The sequence below is a fragment of the Manis pentadactyla genome, chromosome 14 (genome assembly GCF_030020395.1).
Source record: "Manis pentadactyla isolate mManPen7 chromosome 14, mManPen7.hap1, whole genome shotgun sequence".
Taxonomy (NCBI): domain Eukaryota; kingdom Metazoa; phylum Chordata; class Mammalia; order Pholidota; family Manidae; genus Manis; species Manis pentadactyla.
In genome coordinates this window covers 5,369,243-5,383,851 of record NC_080032.1, presented here as the reverse complement: position 1 = coordinate 5,383,851, position 14,609 = coordinate 5,369,243, and the positions used below count along the sequence as shown (strand labels likewise).

The window sequence follows — 14,609 nt, the reverse complement described above, 5'->3', positions numbered from 1 at the left end:
GCAAGGATGGTGCAATATTAGAAAATCCATCAACATCATTCCCCACATCAACAAAAAGGACAAAAACCACATAATCATCTCCACAGATGCCGAAAAAGCATTTGATAAAATTCAACATCCATTCATAATAAAAATTCTCAACAAAATGGTCATAGAGGGCAAGTACCTCAGCAAAATAAAAGCCGTATATGACAAACCCACAGCCAACATCATATTTAACAGCGAGAAGCTGAAAGCCTTTCCTTTAAGATTGGGAAAAGGACAAGGATGCCCACTCTCCACACTTATATTCAACATAGTTCTGGAGGTCCTCGCCACAGCAATCAGACAATACAGAGAAATAAAAGTCATCCAGATTGCTAAAGAAGTTAAACTGTCCCTGTTTGCAGATGACATGATATTGTACATAAAGAACCCTAAAGAATCCACTCCAAAACTACTAGATCTAATATCTGAATTCAGCAAAGTTACAGCATTCAAAATTAATCACAGAAATCGGTTTCATTCCTATACCCTAACGATGAACTAGCAGAAAGAGAAATGAGGAAAACAGTTCCATTCACAATTGCATCAAAAAAAATAAAATACCTAGGAATAAACCTAATGAAGGAAGTGAAAGACCTATACTCTGAAAACTACAAGACAATTGTGAAAGAAATTAAAGAAAACCCCAATAAATGGAAACACATCCCGTGCTGCTCATGAATAGGAAGAATTAATATTGTCAGAATGGCTGTCCTGCCTAAAGCAATCTACAGATTCAATGCAATCCCTATTAAAATACCAACAGCATTCTTCAACAACTAGAGCAAATAGTTCTAAAATTCATATGGAACCACAAAAGACCCTGAATAGCCAAAGCAATCCTGAGAAAGAAGAATAAAGCTGGGGGAATTATGCTCCCCAACTTCCAGCTCTACTACAAAGCCACAGTAATCAAGACATTTTGGTACTGGCACAAGAACAGAACCATAAACCAATGGAACAGACTAGAGAGCCTAGATATAAACCCAAGCACATATGGTCAATTAATATATGATAAAGGAGCCATGGACATACAATGGGGAAATGACAGACTCCTCAACAGCTGGTGTTGGCAAAACTGGACAGCTACATGCAAGAGAGTGAAACTGGATTATTATCTATCCCCATATACAAAAGTAAACTCGAAATGGATCAAAGACCTGAATGTAAGTCATGAAACTATACAACTCTTAGAAGGCAAGATAGGCAAAAATCTCCTGAATATAAACATGAGCAACTTTTTCCTGAATGCATCTCCTCGAGCAAAGGAGACAAAAGCAAAAATGAACACATGGGACTACATCAAACTAAAAAGCTTCTGTACAGCAAAGGATACCATCAACAGAGCAAAAGGGCATCCTACAGTATGGGAGAATATATTTATAAATGACATATCTGACAAGGGGTTAACATCCAAAATATATAAAGAACTCACATGCCTCAACACCCAAAAAGCAAATAATCCAATTAAGAAATGGGCGGAGGATATGAACAGACAGTTCTTCGAAGAAGAAATCCAGATGGCCAACAGGCACATGAAAAGATGCTCTACATCACTAATTATCAGGGAAATGCAAAGAAAAACCACAATGAGATACCACCTCACACCAGTTAGGATGGCCAGTATCGAAAAGACTACGAACGACAATGCTGGCCAGGATGCAGAGAAAGGGGAACCTTCCTCCACTGGTGGTGGGAATGTAAGCTAATTCAGCCATTGTGGAAAGCAATATGGAGGTTCCTCAAAAAACTAAAAATAGAAATACACACAGGAATTCACTCCTAGGAATTTACCCAAAGAATATAATTTCTCAGATTCAAAAAGACACATGCACCCCTATGTTTATTGCAGCACTATTTACAATAGCCAAGATATGGAAGCAACCTAAGTGTCCATCAGTAGATGAATGGATAAAGAAGAGGTGGTACATATACACAATGGAATATTACTCAGCTGTAAGAAAAAAACAGATCCTACCATTTGCAACAACATGGATGGAGCTAGAGGGCATTATGCTCAGTGAAATAAGCCAGGAGGAGAAAGACAGGTACCAAATGATTTCACTCATCTGTGGAGTATAACAATGAAGCAAAACTGAAGGAACAAAACAGCAACAGACTCACAGACTCCAAGAAGGGACTAGCGGTTACCAAAGGAGAGAGGTGGGGGAGGGCGGGTGGGGAGGGAGGGAGAAGGGGATTGAGGGGTATTATGATTGGCACACATGGTGTAGGGGGGATCATGGGGAAGACAGTGTAGCACAGAGGAGGCAAATTGTGACTTTGTGGCATCTTACTACACTGATGGGCAGTGACTGCAGTGGGGTGTCAGGGAACATGATAATATGGGTAAATGTAATAACCACATTGTTTTTTCATGTGAAACCTTCAGAAGAATGTATATCAATAATAACTTAATAAAAAAATTGTAGTAGACCTTCTTTAATTGTATTTATTTTATTTAGCCTGTTAACCCTTCTTGTGTATTAGACTTTTTCCCAGCCCAGGTTCACCTATGTCCTCTCTCTTGCTTTGACCTTCTGTGGATTCTCCATCCCATCCCAGATCATGCCCCACTTTTTATTTTTTTAATTAAAGTATCATTGATATACAATCTTATGTAAGTTTCAGTTATACAACAAAGGGGTTCAACAGTTGCCCATATTAATAAATCCTCACCCCTTCTAGTGCAGTCACTATCAACAGAGTAAGATGTTACAGAATCATTAACTGTATTCTCTGTGCTATACTACCTTCCCTGTGACCAACTTACGTTTGAGTGATCATGCCATGCTTTTAATTATAATACTTGTGTGTTATCACCAGGAGGAACCAAGTTAAGTCCTTACTTTGTGTTTTATAGTCATTATTCCAATTTATCCTTACTGTGAGGTAGAAACTGTCATTATCATCATTTTAGAAATGAGAAAGTTATGGTTAGAAAGCTTAAATATCTTGCCCAAGGTCATGCATTTGTTTGCTTAGTAAATATTTATTGGGTACCCATTTTGTACCAGGCTGCAAAACTGGTAATGGAGCATGGGCTGAACTTTAGGTCTTTTACTGTCAAGCCTTGGGTCATCACCACATTTAACACTCCAGCTTGTGTGGTAAGAAGAAAATTAAATGTACTGTTGTGTGGTTAGAAGGCAATGAAAGACTTGATACTATCAGTGTCTCTTTCTGTTTCCAGCCTTTAGAGTTCACTGGGGGAGATCCCTTGTGTTCTCACCCTTGGTGCCTTGCTGACCAGTGTTACCTGCCCTCACAAGGCTGGGTTCAGTTATCACCTCCTTGGATCAGTGGCTCCAGTATAGCATTGTACTTCTGTATTAGTTTGCTAGGGCTGCCATAACAAAACACCACAGACCAAGTGGCTTAAACAACAGGTGTTTAGTTTCTCACTATTCTGGAGGCTGGAAGTCTGAGATCAAGGTGTTGTCAGGTTTGGTTTCTTCTGAGGCTTCTCTCCTTGGTTTGTCGATGGCAGCCTTCTCCCTGTATCCTCACATGGTCATCCCTATCTCTGTCTGTGTCCTAATCTCCTCTTCTTATAAGGACACCAGTCATAGGATTAGGGCCACCCTAACAACCCCATGTCACCTTAATTACTTCTTTAAGTTAATTACTCTCTTTCCAAATACGGTCCACATTCTGAGGTACTGGGGCTTTTGGCTTCAGCAGATGAATCTGAGGATACAGTTTAGCTCATAACATCCTTAATTCTTCAGTTCATCTGCTCCGCCTCTACTAACTCCCTATGATCCCGATGACTTCCCCGAGACCAGTTTGCTCGTCTCCACCTCAGGTTCCCCTGTCCACCCACTCGTCACGAGGGGAGATTTTCTTCATGTTCGATCTCTTCCTTTCTCCTTGATTCTTTATCTCTTCTTTCCTTTTGGGACATTGCTAGTCTCTTCCCTCATTTCTGGCTCCTTTCCTTTTGTCTTTCAGACATGCACAGAGCTTTTCTTTCCTAGAATGGCTTTTGGTTAAGGTAAGGATGATGGTACCATTTACATACATGGGGGAGATAATTAATATTAGCAGGGAAGATTACGCCCTCCTTTTCTTCTGTTGGCCTCCATTTGCATTTGGTTCCTCCTAATCCTGTTCCTTCTGTCTTGGAGGTCTGTCACAGACTCACTGCCCCTTCTTTGCTCTTGGGGAGATCTATGTCTTACTCCCCAAATGTAGGGAGGAGTGATCTGCTCGCCCACCCTCCTCCCTCACCGCTCCTCCTCCTCCTCCAGATGCTTCACTTAGTATCCTCTAGATTAATTTCCATAAAAATTCTCTTTCTTTATGTTTCTTCCCTGCTCAAGACATTTACTGAAAATTTATTGCTGTGTCTCACTGAATCTCCTTGGAGTCCAGGGCTCTATAGAAGCCTTCCCCAGTTGCCTCCATTTACTTTGTGACTTTTCTTGGCCATGCTCACTGGTACTTCCTCATCCATGTCTGTCTTGTGGCCAGCCCGAATTCCCGCCGCTGTTCTAAACCTGATCCCTGGCAAAATTAGCAGTTGTCTTCCTACATCACAAAGACCTTTCTCTCCCTACTACTCCTATAGCCTGATGCCTACTATGTAAAGAGCCAGCAGGCTCTTGAAAAAATAACTTAAATTGATTAGGTCTAGATCTTATTTTTCTTTTCTTACTTTTTTTTATTACGGTATCATTGATATACACTCTTACGAAGGTTTCATATGAAAAACATTGTGCTTACTATATTCGCCCATATTATCAAGTTCCCCCCATACCCCATTGCAGTCACGGTCCATCAGTGTAGTAAGATGCCACAGAGGCATTACTTGTCTTTTCTGAGCTACACTGTCTTCCCTGTGACACCCCCATCCCATGTGTGCCTATAATAGTGCACTTCAGTCCCCTTCTCCCTCCCTCCCCACCCACCCCCTTTGGTAACCACTCGTCCCTTCATGGAGTCTGTGAGTCTGCTGCTGTTTTGTTCCTTCAGTTTTGCTTCATTGTTACACTCCACAAATAAGGGAAATCATTTGGTACTTGTCTTTCTCCACTTGGCTTATTTCACTACACATAATACCCTCCAGCTCCATCCATGTTGTTGCAAATGGTAGGATTTGTTTTCTTCTTATGGCTGAATACTATTCCATTGTGTATATGTACCGCATCTTCTTTATCCATTCTAGATCTAATTTTTCAAAGTGAAAAAGTTGATTATTTCTTAAGTGTTGATGAGTATTTAAACATGTTCCTGTTCTTTTTATATTAAATATATGATCATGTCAGTTATTTTCACAGGTTTAGAATTTTAGTAGTTAAATAATAGTGTGATTTGTGGAGCACTTTTGATTTAACACTCATCGTTATATGACGTTGATGTGTCACCATTTTCTAACATTTAGAGAAGCAGTATAGCACGCTGATTAAGTTGGAGTTTCTGGAGCCAGGCTGCCTGCCTGCCTGCATTTGAATCTTGGCTCATCCATTGATTACCTGTGGGATGTTGGTAAATTGTTTGACATTTCTCTGTGAATTTCTTCATTTGTAAAACAGGATGGTAATAATGAGACTTGTATCAACTTAACATATATGAAGTGTTAATATGTGTGTATATGTGTAGTAAGTGCAAAGTACATGTTATCTACTATTATAATTATTGTTATTGGTACTATTCATGTCATTTTGTGTGGTGTGACAGATGTTTTGCATTTACTTTGATCATATTTTTTGTGTTTATTTTAAGTAGCTTAGATTTTTGGTTTGTCCAGAAGCTGCCTTTCTCTGCTTGCTCACCTGTGATCTTCCTTTACCACCTGTTTCTGCAGTTAGCTTGCCACCCAACTGGCTGACCGAAGTTGTCCTCATCCAGCTTACCCTAGAATACTATGCCCCTTGCCACCACCTAAAGCCATGGTTTAGGATTCAAGTTAATGTGTATAACTTTTTTAAATTTAGCGGCTTAATATATGTAATTCACATTCCATAAAATTCACTCTTTTAAAGTGTATAATTCAGTGTATTATTTCTTTTTCCTTAATAATTCAAAGATTAAGGATCTTCTGGTTTTTGGAAAACCGAATTTTACAGTAACCAGACTCTAAGGCAAGATTAATATAGGTCAAAAGCAATGTAGATTTGTAGATTTCATTTCATTAGATCCTGGGCATAAACTATGTGCCTTTTATTGCTAATATTTTACCTTAAATTCTTTGTTTTAAACATGTAGGCACAAGTTCTTCAACCAAGCGGAGCACTTCTACAGGTAATAAAGAATCCAGTTCTACTAGAGAAAGATTACGGGAACGCACACGACTAAACCAGAGCAAAAAAATACCTTCTGCAGGTCAGGGGCCTAATGACCTGGCACTGGCTAAACGTTCCCGCAGTCGTACTGCCACAGAATGTGATGTTCGCATGAGCAAGTCTAAGTCAGACAATCAGATCAGTGACAAAGCTGCTTTGGAGGCCAAAGTGAAAGATCTTCTCACACTGGCAAAAACTAAAGATGTGGAAATTTTGCATTTGAGAAATGAACTCCGAGACATGCGTGCTCAGCTGGGCATTAATGAGGATCCTTCCGAGGGAGATGAAAAATCTGAGGAGAAGGAAGCCATTATTGCTCACCAGCCAACTGATGTTGAGTCTACTTTATTGCAGTTACAGGAACAGAATACTGCCATCCGCGAAGAGCTCAACCAGCTGAAAAATGAAAACAGAATGTTAAAGGACAGGTTGAATGCATTGGGCTTTTCCCTAGAGCAGAGGTTAGACAATTCTGAAAAACTGTTTGGCTATCAGTCTCTGAGCCCAGAAATCACTCCTGGTAACCAGAGTGATGGAGGAGGGACTCTGACTTCTTCAGTAGAAGGCTCTGCCCCGGGGTCAGTGGAGGATCTCTTGAGTCAAGATGAAAACACCCTCATGGACCATCAGCACAGTAACTCCATGGACAATTTAGACAGTGAGTGCAGTGAGGTGTACCAGCCCCTCACATCCAGCGACGACGCCCTAGATGCACCGTCGTCCTCCGAGTCAGAAGGCATTCCGAGCATAGAGCGCTCTCGGAAGGGGAGCAGTGGGAATGCCAGCGAAGTGTCTGTTGCGTGCTTGACTGAACGGATACATCAGATGGAGGAGAACCAACACAGCACGAGCGAGGAACTTCAGGCAACTCTGCAAGAGCTAGCTGACTTACAGCAGATTACCCAGGAGCTGAATAGCGAAAATGAAAGGCTTGGGGAGGAAAAGGTTATTCTTATGGAGTCTCTGTGTCAGCAAAGTGATAAGTTAGAACACTTTAGCCGACAAATCGAGTATTTCCGCTCCCTTCTAGATGAACATCACATTTCTTATGTCATAGATGAGGATGTGAAAAGTGGACGCTATTTGGAACTGGAACAACGTTATATGGATCTAGCTGAGAATGCCCGTTTTGAACGAGAGCAGCTTCTTGGTGTCCAGCAGCACTTGAGCAATACTTTGAAGATGGCAGAACAAGACAACAAGGAAGCTCAAGAAATGATAGGGGCACTCAAAGAACGCAATCATCATATGGAGCGAATTATTGAGTCTGAGCAGAAGGGGAAAGGAGCCTTGGCAGCCACATTAGAGGAGTACAAAGCCACAGTGGCCAGTGACCAGATAGAAATGAATCGCCTGAAGGCCCAGCTGGAGAATGAAAAGCAAAAGGTGGCCGAGCTGTATTCCATTCATAACTCTGGAGACAAGTCTGATATCCAGGATCTCCTGGAGAGTGTCAGGCTGGACAAAGAAAAAGCGGAGGCTTTGGCTAGTAGCCTGCAGGAAGATCTGGCGCACACCCGAAATGATGCCAATCGATTGCAGGACACCATTGCAAAGGTACTACTTAAGTGGATAAAATGTCCTGGATCAACAGTGCATAGCCGCAGTACACAGCATACCTACTGAGAGCCAGTGTCACTTGTGTGGTGTGTCATGGGCTTTTTTTAGGCTGATGTTTTTTAGATCTTGTAATGTTTTTCTTTTAGTGGGATAGAGTGAAAAGTATTCTTATAATAATGTCATTTCCACTCATTTTCATTTTCTGTGCTGTGAGAGGATGGGGCTAGAGTTACAACTAACAACAGAATTTGTCCCTTGTTCTGGGTATACCCAGGGGAGCATGGCACACAATTTTAGATCCCCATCTCTGGTATATTTTGGCATAAGAAAGCTAGAAAGCCAGTATTCCAGTGTGTGGGGTCAGCAGTGTCTGCCACTTATCCTACTGTGGTTGTAGTTCTTCAATTACAGTTACGTTGTATGCTAAAAATGTTTTTGGAGTATGGAAGCTCCTACTGCTTAGAGGCCCATGGTTTGTTGCTGGCAGGGACCTTAGATACAGTTGGTACAGTCACCTTGTTTTACAAACAGCATAATAATAAGGACTCAGTTGGAACTGCGGCCCAGAGTAGCTAGCATTCAGGCCAGGGCTGTGTGTCCCACAATTGCTGATGTAGTGTTTATTGCCTGAGATACCTAATTATTCTAGCTTATATTTTATTCCCTATTTTAGTGCAGTGATTTCTAAAGTAGAAACAGTGTATCTTTGGCCAAAATTTGAATAATCTAGGCCTTAATTTTTTAGTGATGACTTTTAGAGCTACAATTTATGATATGTGTTATTTGTTGGAGCATGTATGCTGGGGGCACTATGGATTAAAGCTTTTGCATTGGCAATCTTTGAGAAATTTATTGTTTCCCTTTTTTAAAAAATTTGATATAGAAACTCTCACTAATTGTTTTTTTTGTGTGGGAGAGCGTTTTAATCATTAATCAGTTGCATGCTTTCAGTCCAAACTTGAAAGAGGAAAAAATTTCCAAAAGGAAATTTATTCCCTCATAAATAATCTAGTTAAGTTAAATGTCAATATAATTTCATTCAGTGATGTAGCAAATTATGCTTAAGCATGTTACATTAAGTCCTATATTATTGTGCCCTGCTTTTGCATCTTTTTAAACAAGCTATTTCAACAAGTTGTTTCAGTACATGCATAGCAACTCGCACTCAGCTTCCACTTGAAACTGTGTGAAGGCCTCCTTTCCAGAACTTATCTTAGAGCAGCTCTTAACTTTTCTAATCTGACAATCAATTTTATGTAGGTAGAAGATGAATACCGGGCCTTTCAAGAAGAAGCTAAGAAACAAATAGAAGATTTGAATATGACATTAGAAAAATTAAGAGCAGAGCTGGAAGAAAAAGAGACAGAAAGGAGCGACATGAAAGAAACCATCTTTGAACTTGAGGACGAAGTTGAACAACACCGAGCCGTGAAACTTCATGACAACCTCATTATTTCTGATCTAGAGAGTAAGTGGTGGGGGAGCTTCCCATTCCTTTTTTCCTATCCATTTTAACAGGTGGGAATAGTTTGCCTTGAGTGACAAATAGAAATCAGTAATTCTGATTAAGTAGTAGTTGAAGGTAGCAGCATGGTGGCTGGCAGAAATGTGCATGTGCTCAAGAGTGTTTCATGCATTAGTGAGTCATCTGTGGTTTGTTCCTAAAGAATAACTGTTAAATGGAAGTGTTATTTTAAAAACTGTGCTTGATCATGGAAAATCATTTCACTGAAAAGCTGGTGGGGTTATTGTCTAGGTCTCAGGGACAGCCATTCATTATCTGCTTCTAGTAATTGCAAGTATACTGAAACAAAATCAGTCCTTCATGTATAACCTTATACCTAAAGCACAGGTTTTTATTTATTTGTCTGATTTTCCTCCCTACTGTGGAGATTTTATGATCTGGTAGAATTGAAACTCACTTTTTAAGTTGCTTTGCTTTTTACAATGAAAGTTTTTTTTTGTTTTTTTTTTTTGAGAGGGCATCTCTCATTTATTGATCAAATGGTTGTTAACAACAATAAAATTCTGTATAGGGGACTCAATGCTCAATGCACAATCATTAATCCACCCCATGCCTAATTCTCGTCAGTCTCCAATCTTCTGAAGCATAACGAACAGGTTCTTACATGGTGAACAAGTTCTTACATAGTGAATAAGTTCTTACATGGTGAACAGTGCAAGGACAGTCATCACAGAAACTTTCGGTTTTGATCACGCATTATGAACTATAAACAATCAGGTTAAATATGAATATTCGTTTGATTTTTATACTTGATTTATATGTGAATCCCACATTTCTCCCTTATTATTATTATTATTATTTTTTTTTTTTAATAAAATGCTGAAGTGGTAGGTAGATGCAAGATAAAGGTAGAAAACATAGTTTAGTACTGTAAGAGGGCAAATGTAAATGACAATGAAAGTTTTTTTTTAAAAACTATAATTATTTCAGACTTACAAAAAGGTTGCAAAAATAGTACAAATCATTTTTATGTAGAGAATTTAATGGGGAAGAGAAATTTGCTTGATTTTAAAATGTCTTCCCACAGACTATTTATTATGTTGCTGTGTTGGAGGTGGAAGAAGGAAAAACCAGAAACTATACAGTGCAAAACTTGGGTGACACTTTGAAGGGGTGATCATGTAAATGATAGGCATACAGATATTGGACATAATATGGCCTAGGCTACATTCTGGCTGAGGCATAACTTTAACCATAAGCATTATTTACATAAAAAATAAGGAATTTTTTTTTTTGGTATCATTAATCTACAATTACATGAGGAACATTATGTTTACTAGACTTCTCCCGTCACCAAGTCCCCCCCACATACCCCATTGCAGTCACTGTCCATCTGTGTAGTAAGATGCTGTAGAATCACTACTTGTCTTCTCTGTGTTGCACAGCCCTCCCCGTGCCCCCCCGCAATTATACATGCTAATCGTAATGCCCCCTTTCTTTCCCCCCACCCCTCTTATCCCTCCCTTCACTCCCATCCTCCCCAGTCCCTTTCCCTTTGGTAACTGTTAGTCCATTCTTGGGTTCTGTGAGTCTGCTGCTGTTTTGTTCCTTCAGTTTTTTTTCTTTCTTCTTATACTCCACAGATGAGTGAAATCATTTGGTATTTGTCTTTCTCCTCCTGGCTTATTTCACTGAGCATGACACCCTCTAGCTCCATCCATGTTGTTGCAAATGGTAGGATTTGTTTTTTTTATGGCTGAATAATATTCCATTGTGTATATGTACCACATCTTCTTTATCCATTCATCTACTGATGGACACTTAGGTTGCTTCCATTTCTTGGCTATTGTAAATAGTTCTGCGATAGACATAGGGGTGCATATATCTTTTTCAAACTGGGCTGCTGCATTCTTAGGGTAAATTCCTAGGAGTGGAATTCCTGGGTCAAATGGTATTTCTATTTTGAGTTTTTTGAGAAACCTCCATACTGCTTTCCACAATGGTTGAACTAATTTACATTCCCACCAGCAGTGTAGGAGGGTTCCCCTTTCTCCACAATGTCGCCAACATTTGTTATTGTTGTTTGTCTTTTGGATGGTGGCGATCCTTAGTGGTGTGAGGTGATATCTCATTGTGGTTTTAATTTGCATTTCTCTGATGACTAGCGATGTGGAGCATCTTTTCATGTGTCTGTTGGCCATCTGAATTTCTTCCTTGGAGAAGTATCTGTTCAGCTCCTCTGCCCATTTTTTAATTGGATTACTTGCTTTTTGTTTGTCGAGGCGTGTGAGCTCTTTATATATTTTGGATGTCAACCCTTTATCGGATCTGTCATTTATGAATATATTCTCCCATACGTAGGATGCCTTTTTGTTCTATTGGTGGTGTCCTTTGCTGTACAGAAGCTTTTCAGCTTGATAGAGTCCCACTTGTTCATTTTTGCTTTTGTTTCCCTTGCCCGTGGAGATATGTTCATGAAGAAGTTGCTCATGTTTATGTCGAAGACATTTTTGCTTAAAAAATGAGGAATATTTTACTAAGAAGGAATGGGTGGTGCTATATTCCTCAAAAATGCCAGTGTCATTAAAGACAAAGGCTATGGCCAAGTTCCAGGTTAAAGGAGGATAAGAAGACATGACAGTTAAATGCAATACCTGTGCCTGGAGGGGTCTAGTAATGTAGGAGAAAATGCTATAAGGATGTTATGGCAAAGTTGGAATGTGGATGGATAGATGAGATAAATGTATGTTAGTATATAAATTTGTGAAGTTGATAACTGTACTGTGTTTATGTAAGAGAATGTCCCTATTCTTAGGAACCACATGCTGAATATTTAGAGGTAAAGGACCATGATGTATATATCCTTAAGGCTTCAATAAAAAATTAGGGCTAGATAGAGGCAGACAGATAGTCAGGGATAGGAGATAGCAAATAATAAAACAAAAGGGTAAACTTTTAGCATAAGGCAAATCTGAGTAAAAGTTATGGGTGTTTCTTGTTCTATTTTTTTGCACCTTTTTGTAAATTTGAAATTAACCTGAGCCTTGAACAGCACAGGTTTGAACTGTGCTGGTATTTGAACTGTGGGTGTTTTTCAATAAATATATTGGAAACATTTTTGGAGATTTGCAACAGTCTGAAAAACATTTTCTTTACTCTTACAATAAAATAAGAACACAGCTTATACTATGTGTAACATACAAAATATGTGTTAATTGACTGTTTATATTATTGGTGAGGCTTTGGTCAACAATAGCCTATTGATAGTTAATTTTTTGGGGACTCAAAAGTTACATATGGGTTCTTGACTGGGGGGCTGGGTTGGCACCCCTACCTCCTGTGTTAAGGGTCAACTCTATTTCCAAATAATGCATTTAAGTAATTCTAATGTATTTTTCCTCCAGATTCCTCAAATGTTGGAAAATTTTAAGTTGGATTCATTGCTTAATGATTTTAAGGTTGCTCCTTTGAGCTCTAAATTCCTTGACAGAGGATTGATAGGCAGGTGCAACCTTGAGCCTGATGTGCTGTGGGTGCAGCGCTGGGACAGTGGGAGGTTAGAACTATTGCCAGGAGGAAATGGGTTGTTTGCAGGAGTCTTAAATGTGTTCTATGGCAATTCTGAGCTCTGGCTAGGTGACCCAGCATCTGTAGGTTGACCCCAGGGTTATTGAATGTTCTGAGGCATCTGGATACTAAAGTAGTTGACTGGGACTATTTCTTGGGGTCGGTGATAGTTATAGAGTTCAACTTTGTCATCTAAAGTTTTCAAAAACTTTTAGTTCAACATTTATATCTAGTTTGTATTTCATTGTTTCTGAACTGAGAGGATTTATCTAATTTTGCTTCCTAATTGTAAGAGGTTCTCAGGCTTTTCAGATTAATTTGGAAGTTCAGTGCATTTTCTGTTTAGTACTGATAGTAGCAGCCTTTTCCCTTACAAGACTTTTCATTTGAACATGGAAAGAGTGACACCTTGTGATAATTCAGGTAACAGCTGGAAAAATGTTAGGTGATAAGGATTGCTGGGATGAAATTCTACTAATCATTGCCAAAATAAAAGTATATTATGTAGAGTTTAACTATAAAATGGCTGAAAATCCTGAGTAAATCCTTTTTTAACCACGTAGCTTCTCTCCCCATTTTTGTCATGAAAAGTTAAAATATACAGAAATTCTGCAAAAATAGTATAGTTACACCCACTGCAATGTTTTGCGGTGTTTACCTTCTGTGTGTGTGTATTTAACTGAATCAGTTGACAGTAGGTTGTAGACCTCATGACACCTAAGTCCTGAATATTTCAGCATGCAGCTCCTACACAGTCTCCTCCTAACTGTAATACTGTTCTCAAGGCTGGTAACATCCATCACAATTCCTTACTGTCATCTAGTAGCCCATACTCAGATTTTTCCTGCTCTTCCCAAAGTGTCTTACTTTTTTATAGCAACCAGGTTCCAAACAAATTATATGCATTACACTTAGTTGTTATATCTCCATAGTCTGATAGGAGTTAATTATTTTTTCTTAGAGAATTCTAGCACTTGGAGTTGGTGCCAAGTTATTAGCACTTAGTATAGGATACTTGATGACAGGGAATATGTTATTTCAGAAGTCAAGATTTTCTTCTGTAGAATGTTTTACTAACCATCACCATAGTCAGATTTAGAATTTTTTCATAATAAAATGTTGATAATCAAAAAAACCCTGTACCTATTAGCAGTCACTCTTCATTTACCCCTAAAATAATCCTGACTTTGGAATTAGTAGACAGGATTTTAAAACAGCTATTGAAGCTGTACTCAGAATGTAGAGGAAAATATGATTGTAATGAATGGGCAAACAGCAATCTGAGCAGAGAAATAAAGACTGTAAAAAAAAAAAAGAACCTAGTAGATATTATAGAACTGAAAAAATGAACAGCTAATAGAAAAAGTTAAATGAATAATTTGAACAGCAAATTCAAGATACAGAAGAGCTAGTGAACTTGAGGATCAGTCCGTAAGCATCCAATCTGAAGGACAGAGAGAAAAAAGACTGAAGAAAATGAGTAGGGTATCCATGAACTGCAGTACAGTATTGTGCAACAAATGGGTATTCGAAGTCCTAGACAGCCTCCAAGTAACATCAGTGCCGCACACTCAGATTTGGCCTGCGGTGCTTTTCAGTAGCTCTTGGATTTAGCCTCTAGCTGGAAAGATTTGATGGGAAAAGTCACTCAGCAAACACTGTTAAGATAGTGGCCTGAGGCCCCACATGTACTTCATATCCCTCCC

At 39.1% G+C, this 14,609-nt stretch overlaps 1 protein-coding gene across 6 annotated transcripts in view; it reads left to right on the top strand.

The window, feature by feature from the left end:
• The window catches only part of SPECC1L (sperm antigen with calponin homology and coiled-coil domains 1 like), a 129,301-nt gene that overhangs the window by 42,794 nt on the left and 71,898 nt on the right, over window positions 1-14,609 (top strand). For all 6 annotated transcript variants that reach the window (XM_057492234.1, XM_057492233.1, XM_057492230.1 and 3 more), the window contains 2 exons: window positions 6,235-7,868; window positions 9,132-9,339. In XM_057492234.1, the coding sequence (XP_057348217.1) occupies window positions 6,235-7,868; window positions 9,132-9,339 (1,842 nt within the window). The remainder of the gene's footprint in view (window positions 1-6,234; window positions 7,869-9,131; window positions 9,340-14,609) is intronic.